The sequence below is a fragment of the Lissotriton vulgaris genome, chromosome 7 (assembly GCF_964263255.1).
Source record: "Lissotriton vulgaris chromosome 7, aLisVul1.2, whole genome shotgun sequence".
NCBI lineage: Eukaryota > Metazoa > Chordata > Amphibia > Caudata > Salamandridae > Lissotriton > Lissotriton vulgaris.
This window is the reverse complement of record NC_141695.1, coordinates 885,005,161-885,016,333: the sequence shown is the minus strand read 5'-3', so window position 1 is coordinate 885,016,333 and position 11,173 is coordinate 885,005,161. Positions and strand designations below refer to the sequence as shown.

The following is an 11,173-nucleotide window of genomic DNA, read 5'->3' as shown; positions in this document are numbered from 1 at the left end:
AGTGCTCTACAACAAATTAAATGCATATGAGAGAGGGGCTACGTAAAGATGAGGGGCATTGGTGGAGGGTGGCAGTGAGGGAATTCGAGGAGGAGGTAGTGAGAGGGGCTATGGAGCGATGAGGGGCACTGGTGGAGGGTGGCAGTGAGGGAATCAGAGGAAGAGGTCATGGGGTGGAGGGGGTGCTAGGGAGAGATAATGGGCACTGGTAGAGGTGGCAGTGAGGGAGTCTGTGGAGGAGGTCATGGTAGGAGGGGCTACAGAGAGATGAGGGGCACTGGTGGAGGATGACAGTGAGGAAGTCCGAGGAGGAGGTCAATAGGGGGAGGGGCTATGGAGCAATGAGGGGCACTGTTGGAGGGTGGTAGTGAGGGAATCAGAGGAAGAGGTCAAGGGGTGGAGGGGGGAGCTAGGGAGAGATAAGGGGCACTGGGGGAGGGTGGTAGTAAAGGTATTTATGGAGAAAGAGATTATTGGTGTGGCGCCAAAAAAGACTTTCGCATAAGCGCTAAAGCCGGCCCTGTCATGGAACTTTCTGTTTTTGTTTATTTAATTAGCAGTCGGGTTATAAGGGCTACTGTGGAACATACTTTAAAAGTGTGTGCTAATTATATTTACTGCTATATTCAATGTTTTAAGTTTGAAGGTGCTTTTACTAATGTTTTTACCGGGTAAAAATGAAAGTGGAGCCCGATGGTGCCTGATATGGGGCTGGGGCCCAAGGTCACCTGTGAGATAAGGTGCACTGAAGAGGAGTAGTGGATAATCAAGCCTGTAAGGGAGTGCGTTGCGGAGTCCGGGGTCAGGTGGAGGTAGCAATGAATAGGGCTTCTCCCTGAAGGCTCGCATAGAGGGAGCACGAGAAGTGTCACTTGCCTGATATTCCCACCTCAGAACCTCCTCTTCCCATCAAAGGAATATTACATGGAAAAAACACTTTTTGAGTGATAATATTTAGAAAGAGACTTGGAAAAGAGTGCGTTTTACTGGGCCTTGTAAGACTAAGAAGAGATAAAGGTGGGCCCTGACGCAGGCCTGCCCAGACATATATGCGACAAATCGAGCCCGCAGTGGCCCAACCAAATGCACCCTTGTCCCACCCAAATAAAAATTCCTGCAGCCGGGCCTGTTTGTGAGGCAGTGGTCGCTTTTTACATCTATAATGCGATGTCACACACAATTCTCGTTTGTGTTATTGGAGCAGCAATCTGTATTGACTGTGATAATTGGGTTCTTTCTTGGCCTCTCCTGGTTGAAGCAGAATCCATGGCTCTTCCTTTAAATGACTACGATTATTCAAATGTGCAAAATCACCTGGAGACATCCCCTGTTTGGCCCGCCCCGTCAACCTTAGTAGACTGCAACTGACAGACCTATAAGGAAACTCACTCACACCCCACAAAACCACTCACACACCCACGCCATTGGCCATGTCATGAGTGATGTAATATGTGAGGTCATAAAACAGTGCATAGCAGGGGCACAAGTTATAGTTAGCTCAGGTAAAAATAACTGCTGAATTTCAATGGGTTTGTAAGAGTGAAATGCCCAATAACCTTTGTTTTTTTCAGTGAATATGTGTATGTGTGTGTGTATATATATGTGTGTGTGTGTGTGTGTGTGCACCTATTGTGTGTGTAGGAGAAGGTCGTACTTCTAAAATCAGTTGTGTACCATATATTTGTGTGAGCAGGAAGCTTATGCTGCAGTGTTGGGGTTTAATGCCTGGTCTAAACATCAGCTCACATGAATCCCATCTTTGGCATAAGGACTGCAGAACATGATCAATTTACAGACAAGAGGCTATTTCCAGCAGAATAGTGAGGAGTTTAATTGGGTTCTTCAACACATTATTTACAAAGGGCTTCCTCAACAGACTACATAGTGTGTTAAGATCAGACGCCCTAAACACTGGAACAGACGAACACAAACATTACAGCAGCTACAGGCCATAACCATCCACCCCATCACTTTCTCTGGCTTGGCTCTTTGGTTCTTCATACTTCAGAAGAGTGCTTCTCCTTTCAAGTAAACCACCTGTCTTCTCCAAACAAATTTAAGCAACATGTAAACACTGGATCTGGATTTGGTAGTGTTGTGGCGATCTCACTGCTGACGTTCACCTAGTCATCTCCACCACAGAGGGCCAGTAGTGCCTTGCGGTAATCTCCAGACGTCTCGCTCTGTGGAGGACAAATGGGAATGGGACAGAAAGAATGATAGTTGTTTCAGTACATGTCGGCATTCCTTCTGCTCTGTGAGTCTGGAGCTGAGCTAATCTTGGAAGGCTATACTCTTATTCCCCTCGTCTGGCTTGGAAACAGTGGAGGTGTGATATAAATTGTCCTGCTTCAGTTGGACTTCAGCCTCCCAGCTACACACACTAGCGATCCATTCTCTCAGTTTCTGTTTTGCTCAGGATTCAAGCGCGGTGTCTGCTTCAACTGGTAGATGGATTTAAAAATGGGTAAGCAAGGGTTGCTGGCCAGTACTCCTTGCATTAAAAACTGTTGTTTCCAGTGAGCTGCTGGTAGTTGGACTCTACCAGTACTAACGGAAAACAACAGAGCTCCCTAATTGGATTTTGAAGGAATCTCTTTAGCTATACGGATTAAAAGCCTATGTGGGTAACTAGGAGGTTTTCTACAGTACAAGATCTGATGTGGCCATCAGTAGGTGTGCATCTTACATTTTGATGTAGTCCCTCCCTTCTTTAAAGTCAGCATCTTCCCTCTTCATCCTTGCTCATCTCGGTTAGACGGTGTGTTTCCTTCCCACCCCTGCTCTTTGAGACCTTATTTCTATTTACTTACGTGTAATCCCACTAGTGCTCCAACTCACCTCGATGCAGTGATGGAGAGACTTCTCGTACGCCTCCTTGAACTCCTGCCTGATGTTTAGTAAGTCAACTTCACTTCTGGAAATCAGAATCCGGGTGAGGGTCTTCTCATCTGTTCCTGCTCCCTGTCAAGGAATGGACATTTCAGTAAATATTGAGTGGTGTTGGTCTCTAAGTCCAGCCATTGACATACGTCTCTGTGTAAGACAGCCATTGGCTCTTTTGAGCTCTCATTCATCATTGCCTTGTTGCCCATTAGAGCATCATCTCTGAGACTCATCCATAGCGGGCCCTGACAGAAGAATCTCTTCTTTTAAACAATAGGAAATGTTTCTCGTATCTTGCCACAACATACAACATTATGGTTTATTGTCACTGTCCAATTGTCTCCTTGGGATCAAAGGACAGCTGGAAAATTTGGCTCCAGATAGCGTATTCTGGGGTAAATTCTAAGGCAGAAATGCTGGGCAAAGGTTCTTGCAGAGGATGGGTGCAACTTACAAAATACAAAAAATACACTTTTCTATCTAAATACATTAAACAATCAGTGAGTTGTTTGCAAAGGGGGTTTGAGAGCCACCCCAAATAAAAAGGGGTTGGCAGGAGGACCACTGCCAGGGCAGAGTTGAGAAATAATTCTCTAATGCTTTTGACCACCAAAACAGGGCTGCATCTGAGGTCAACGGGGCAGGTCCTACTCTGAAGGGAAGTCGGGATGTCTTGGTTGAACTGTAGACATGGCTGAAGAGTGGGGTTGTTCAACACATAGGGCCATAAGTATCAAACTCTGGTTTTGCGATTCTCAAATTTCGATTTTTTGCGAATCGCTATTTGAGAATCGCAAAACGCTATGTATGTAGAATTTGCAAATTTCTTTGGGAATCCTACATATTCCTTAAATATGAATTGCAAACTGCGATTCGCAATTAAGGAATATCTCCCCATTCTTTCCTATGGGCCTAAAGGCCTATAGGAATGAATGGGAAGACATTCTCAATTTGCGATTCTCAAAGAGAATCGCAAATTGGAAATGCAATTTCAATGGTGCCAGGGTGTCAAAAGGACACACTGTTGCACCCTTGAAATGTGCATGTGTGCACCAGTGGCACACATACATGCCCTGAGGGCATGTATGTGCGCCTCGTAGCACTTTGAAAAATGCAAAAAAGTGAATTTTTCAGAGAAATCGCAAATTACCACCAACTTGAAGTTGGTGTTAATTTGCGACTCCTTAATTGCACTTTTTCTGTGCTTCTTACATTGCATTTAAGGAATAGCAATTTGCAATTCCTTAAATGCAATCGCAAAATAGGGAATCGCAAATTTTGCGAGGCAGTTTTTCTTTCATACATACCACTGAGCCCAATTGCCATCGCAATTTGGAATGATACGTATGGCCCATAGACATTTGTTCACCAAAATGCATGGCTAGCAGTGACATCACAAACCGCTTTACCTCCAGTGACAGCATTAATGTGATCCCTTGCCCCTCCCTTCACAGTTTAGCAGTCTCCTATTATATCTTGAGGTGCAAAGGTAAGGGCAAGAGCAACGGCGTAGCAAGGGTACCATGGGCCATTATGCATACTCCTCCTCCACATTTTCGTCCCGTAATGATCGCACTATTATCAGGAAGTCTATAAACCTGTAATTCACCTTATTATTTTGTACCTAACAGACTGTCCTTCAAGCACCAAATCTCTTGTGGCACCTAAGTTCCCTCCTCTGGGATTTTACAGGTTCCACTGGTCCAACAATAGGATAAGAAGACATATGTAACAGTTACAAGCCCACTTATGGGTCCCACTAAGATGCTTGAGACAGAGCATAAAAATGTTAAAAAGATTAAACAAGCATTTTCAATGCAATAGGTCTTGCATTTACGAGATTGTCAGCTACTGACATTGTAAATACCAATAGCTTAAACTCTCACAAATGTGAGACCTATTGCATTGTAAATGCTTTATGTTATTGTCAAAGCGCCCATGCTGGACTATCATGTGCATAAAATCTGCGCCCCTTTCTTTAAAAAAGCTATGTTTTGCAAAAGGTGCGCGGCCGCTATAAAGTGAAAAAACGGCATGTGGGCTTTTACAAAAAAAAGCATCTGTTTGTCAAACAAATGTTTTTTGTTGTTGTAAAAGCCCCCATGCTGCGGTTTCACTTTAATAGCGGCCATGCACCTTTCCTTAGACCCAGCTCTTCTAAAGAAAGGGGCGCGGCCTTCATGCAATTAAAAGTGCGGCATGAGGGCTTTGACAAAAAAAGATTTTTTGTAATGCAATAGGTCTCACATTTGCGAGAGTTTAGGCTATTGGCACATACAATGCCAATAGCTCAAACTCTCCTAAATGTGAGACCTATGGCATTGCAAAGAAGCAGCCGCAATTGTCCAGGCTGCCTGCATTAGGGCAAAACCCATTAAAGAAAATAGTGCTTACAGACAAAATAAAACATATCATGTAGCAAAAGATGTAAAAGGACCAGTCCTCATGGGAGGTTTCAATGAAGACAAGGCGGTACCAAGGAGGGACTAAAAAGGCGATTAAGGAATCAGAAGCCAGCATTTACAAAGGACAATGACACAAGCCAATGAAAAATATGGGCGGGGAGTGGGCGGAGCTTCAAATCCCTAACTGAATACGGCATGCCTCGCAGAACAGTGCATGCGCTGCCCAGGCTCGACCTGAATGTGAAGAGTGCTCTTGTCCTGCACAATGCGTATTGAAACCTAAATTTACTCCAAAAGTAATTGGCCCCCAATGTACTGAAACTAGATCCACCTCACCAAGCCAAGCTATGTCACTGGCCATTTTAAAACAAGCAGTTGCACAGCTCAGAGGTCTGGCTTTAATATGCTAATGCCCTTAAATACAGGCATTAACAAATCTTGCTCACATGCATTGTATTCATAAATGCTGTTTTTTTGTCGAAGTCTGCCCTATTGCCTTTGTCAGTACGGGGGAAAGGTGTTAAAAAGGATTGTTTTCTATATAAAATGCATATAGGAGATAAAGAACTGACTGTGACAAACAATGCAACTAATTAATGTATTTTTCAGATGTAAAACATTACTCATGCAGTCCAATGAAAGCCCTTCCTGGAAGGTGGAATAGAATAAAAGCATTAGGTGAGAGGGTAATACTCCCCAGGGTGGAATCAAAGCCCACCCTCTGTATATTTTGAAGAATTGGTAACAATATGTCTAGCTGGAAGCTGTATTGTCTAGCCAGGTCTAAATAGACCAGCCAGAAATATATTTAAGTGCAAGTCCATTCATGGATGTCAATTGTGGGTCGCCTGGGATCGCAACTTTGACCCTCAAGCAACCTGTTGCAACCGTAGCACTCTGCTTGTGATGCCTAGCTCTGTTTATCATGACTGGGGTTTGTTTACATTTGTCAGGGCACATGTTATAATTAAAATATAGTGCACTGTGATGGCGTCTTATCCTTCCAGGCTTAAAATAATCAAGATGGCATTGTGATTGTGCAGAGGCGTGCGCTAGAAGCAGCATGCACGTGCGATGTGACACAGTATTTATACAGTGGCGTACAGTAGTAGCAGCATGCACATGTGCGCATGTGCATATGGGCTTGGCTGGGTGGGGACCCATCGGCTGGTGGAGCAGTTTCAATCCAGTGTCCAATCACTACACTGAGATCCCCTGGGCCCTGTCTTGTCCTGCAGTGCAATTGCCTTTAGCAGTGGGGCACCGAGCATGGAGGTGACGTGGCGACGTGGCGCGCATCCCTGCCTGGCCCTGCAGTGTCCCTTCACCCAGCCCCGGTCTGCATCGCAAGTCTAATATGCACAAAACTAGGCCTTATTGCTGGGACAGTGGTTAGGCCGCAGCTGCTCACTGCTTTGATAGCACTTACGTAAAACAACAGATGACATGCGCCTCCTGTATTTTAGCATGAATAACTTTATCGTTATGATGGGGCAATTGCTAATCATTTATAGAATTTACAGAATAGAATGCATAGTTGCCATGTTTTCATGGAACGTATTTGGCATTTCCATTCTTTTAATATGCTTATGAGCGATATCTCTTTGCCTAATTTATGTCAGTCTGAGTGGCATCCTATAACTAGTGAATCAAGCAACAGTTAAACACATAGTGGAATACATCTTCTATTCTGCAGTGAGAATCTCTGGTGAAATGTCCTTCAAGCAGCTGTCACAGCCTCCAAGTGCTGATGGAAGATCACTAACCCATTTCCCTCAAATAACATGTTCGTAGTAGAAGCAACTGTGACATCATGATATTTAACGAGCACTTCGATCCAACCTGTCCTGAGGCCATTTTTCTCAGGGAAAGGCTACCCACATTTAATTACATTATTTAAAAAAGTTTTTAGTGTGCAACATTTTAAAACAGGTGGTATATGTCTTGTAGGACTGATGTATATGTTAAAAAGTCACCAGCTGGCTCGAGCTTCTCCAGGCACCAGACTTGCAAAAATAAAAAATTAATGTGACCTTATGTAATGTAACTAGTGCTCATGTAAACCTCTCCAATTATTCGGGTTGAGTTTGCTGCATATAAAAGTGTATTTTTTTTTAATCCTGCTTTGTATTTTAACACACTCTCAGACCACTCTGTGTAGGGAGTAGCGCTATTATGCTAGCCAGCTACGGGTAAATAAACAATACATGCAAACATAAACACTGCGAGGTAGATTATTGTTTACAGGGGGATCCTGCCTCCTCCCCTTCGTCAGCCTAGGCCACACATGTACTTCTTCACCTGGAGGTTTATGACTGCATATTGTAAAGACACAACTTTGATACTATTGGACTTTTCATTTACAGATCACTATTCTCAGATGTGTTTGCTCAATTAGAATAATTCTACATCAAGACTTCAAGTCCCAGCATGCACTAATGTGATGGGAGACTGCGTTAAACAATTCAATTAAACTATAGGATTTTGAGATCACCAGCCAGAATGAGCATGCTCTGGGATTGTAGAGAGGAAATGCCCGGCTAGAAATTCCCCTCTGTACCGAAAAGCAGGGTCGGCTCAGAGCGTCGCCCCACTGCTTTCTTGCAGTGCGAGTAGCCAGTAGCCAAAACAGAAGTAGTGTGGCTCACTGGTTAGAGGCGGCAGACCCGAGAGCAGAGGACGGCCCGGGACCAGGGTTCGATTCCCGGCGCGGCAGGTTTCTGGACCAGGGTCAGCGGACTCGACAATTCTCTCGCCTCGGTACCCACTCTGATCAGCGATCACACTCATCAACTCTGGGCATTAGCTTGCCTCATCTTCACTAATGGCCCCACCAGACCGCCGGGGATGCCTGGTCTCACCCTGGAGATACCCATTAAGGGACCATCTCTCAGGGAAGCCAGGAAGGGTTTCGCAGCGGTCGAAGCGCCTTGGGACCCTCTGGGTAAGTAGTGCGCTATATAAATGCCTATACATTATATTACATTACATAAAATGGTAATAACTTTTAGTTATTATCATTTTCTGTTTGCTTTGCGGGCAGACGGGTGGGCAGGGCTGCTCTGAGCAGGCCTGGAGTAGTTTGCGCACTCCTGTGTGCACAAAGACTGTTTGGTCGGCTCTCTCAGACCGCCCAAACCAGTGATACACACTTTGCCCTTCTCTATGCATTGCAGCCTACATGGAGAACATGTCCATCCCTCTAGCCCCTGACTGAGCGCCATGTCACGGTGCACCAGTCTAATCAATGCTGCATGCATCATTGTGATTGGCTTAGGGGAGGGAGCCTGGCTACCTTCTTCCTGTACATGTCGGAGGCAGGAGAGAAGGAGCAGAGAAGTTGCAGGATCCGGCAGAAAGGTGGGTTTAAAGAAAAAAAAATGATGAATGACCCCCCCCGCATTCCTCTGGGTGAACCCCCACACCCTCACCACTACCAGCGAGCCATACTGGCCGCTACTGCCGAAAAGAACAGTGTTATGAGAGTCCAAAGGTCACATGATGACATTTTCTATGTTGTCACTAGGTGAAAGTTGTTGTAATATCACTTCCTATTCCATCATTTGGGGTTAAAGGGCATGTGATATCATTTCCGCTACCCCTGGCATTTTAGTGAATTGACAGCCATAAGTCCAATATGCAACCCCTAAATGCATAAAAACCTTTCTTTGTACTGTACTTCATTACCTTCATGGCCTTACGGAGCCTCTCAGCGAAGAACGCAGGCTTGTTCTGAACACTTTTGACTTTAGACAGAAAGAAACAGAAGATGTAGAGATTAGAAATTATACAGCAAAAAATGACAGAATTATTTTTATTATTCCAAACAAAACGACTGGTTCGATGTTCTCATTTTTAAGTGGACTGTAAACTAGAAGGAAACAAGTAGCATAATGACTGCTAGACTTCCTACTAGGCATCTGAACACAGTATATAATGTCTAGGCGATATCAAGTATCGATCAGTGATTTGAGACCAAGAAGCCTGTTGGGAAACAAGGAGACTCACAACAGCATGATGTCACTGGGGTTATGGCTCAGACCAGACCAGAGTCGGTCACAAGCACAGTGAGGCCCATGCACTCTAGAAAAAGATTTGGACTATCACTGCTAGACCAGCCCTGGTGCTGAACACCATCAACTGTCACACTTCAGAGATGCTAACACACGAAAACGCCTTAAAGAAATGTTCCAGCTTATGAGTTGTGGAACCTAAGCACAGAAAGCATGTGTCTTGTCATCAGCGGTTGCTTGAGAGGATCGCATTGTCACAATCAATGCCTGTGTCTCCAGTAATAATGGCAGCGACATCTAACCTTTAACCAACGAGACTCCCTGTTCCTATCAAAGATAAGTAAAGACAGAAAGCTGTTGTTGTTCTAGTACTGTGTTTGTTGGGGACAGTGTGTCCTGTTCTTATTATTATATTCTTATATAGCGCCAGAATCGACCCCCGAAGGGGTATCTCCGCGCTTGCCTTGGGAACCCGTCCTGGTTTTACCCTGTGAGATAGCCCCTACAGGGCATCCCCTTCAGTCCACGCCAATTACAGACCCATTTCCCTACTCCCTGCTCTGGCGAAAGTGACTGAGAGGTTTGTTCACAGATCTATTTCTAATTTCATCGAGGAAAAGGGTCTGTTGCATAGTACTCAATCTGGCTTCTGTGCAAATTTCAGCACGGAGACTGCGCTCCTTGAAGTCACAGATGCCATCAGGGAGGAGTTGGATGTTGGATGAAAAGTTGTACTGATTATGCTAGACCTGTCGGCGGCTTTCGACACCGTTCCCCACGCACTTCTTCTTTCCAGACTCTGGGACTTTGGTCTGCGGGGAACGGTGTGGAATTGGCTTAAATCCTTCTTAGCCCACCGCCGACAGACAATCTGGGCGCCTCCCTACTCCGCCGAGATGTCACCGCTAGAAGTGGGGGTTCCCCAAGGTTCCATCCTGAGCCCCTTCCTTTTTAACATCTTTATGGCCCCCCTGGCGGTGACGGCGGAGTCTTTCGGTGCCCGGATTGTCACCTATGCTGACGACACCCAGCTCCCCTTTGTAAGCAACAAGGATGGCCTGTTTGACGATGCCCAGGTTAGGGGCTGTTTGAGAGCTGTTTTTGAGTGGTTTGTACGTCATGGACTGAAGTGCAACTCCGACAAGTCGGAGTTGCTCTTCTTTGGTTGTACTTCTGAGCCTGATTGGAAACCCTGGTGGCCGCAGGATATGTTTCCTCCCACTAGTTCATCTTTGAAGGCCAAAAATTTGGGAGTTATGATTGACAATGAGTTATCTTTCGGACCGCATATTTCATCTCTTACTGGGAAATGTTTCGGTATCCTTCGGATGCTTCATAAATTTCTCCCTTTAGTCTCCATCCAGCACAGGAAAATCATTGTCCAGGCACTGGTCGGCTCTAGGCTGGATTATGCGAATGTTTTGTTTCTAGGACTTCCCAAATATCTGGTTAGGCGTCTACAAATCGCCCAGAATTCTGCAGCCCGAGCCATCTTTGGTCTCCCAAGAAAAGCCAGAGCCACTGATCTTCTCTCAACCCTACACTGGCTACCTATAGCTAAAAGGATTCTGTTTAAAACTTTGACCACGAATTTTAAGGCCCTACATGGTATAGGCCCCAAATATATTTCCAAACGATTGTCCTGGTATCACCCCTCCAGATCTCTCAGATCTTCGTCCCTATCAAAAATGAGTGTTCCCATTATCAAACGTGCTAGAGCAGGAGGACGGTCTTTTCGCTACTTAGCTCCTCGTGCTTGGAATGACCTCCCAATTTCTTTGAGACAGACCTCTAGCCTTCTGTCCTTCCGAAAGGCCCTTAAGACATGGCTTTTCCCTTAATTTGATGTTGCTTCCTGTGTCTGCACGT

The 11,173-nt window shown here is 45.1% G+C and overlaps 1 protein-coding gene across 4 annotated transcripts in view; it reads right to left on the bottom strand.

The window, feature by feature from the left end:
* Positions 1-1,806: 1,806 nt before the first annotated feature.
* Positions 1,807-11,173, bottom strand: part of ANXA6 (annexin A6) — a 184,281-nt gene continuing 174,914 nt past the window's right edge. For all 4 annotated transcript variants that reach the window (XM_086931283.1, XM_086931285.1, XM_086931282.1 and 1 more), the window contains 3 exons: positions 8,979-9,037; positions 2,842-2,964; positions 1,807-2,183 (listed from right to left, as the gene is read on the bottom strand). In XM_086931283.1, coding sequence (XP_086787409.1) covers positions 2,124-2,183; positions 2,842-2,964; positions 8,979-9,037 — 242 coding nt within the window. In that variant the 3' untranslated portion in view covers positions 1,807-2,123. The remainder of the gene's footprint in view (positions 2,184-2,841; positions 2,965-8,978; positions 9,038-11,173) is intronic.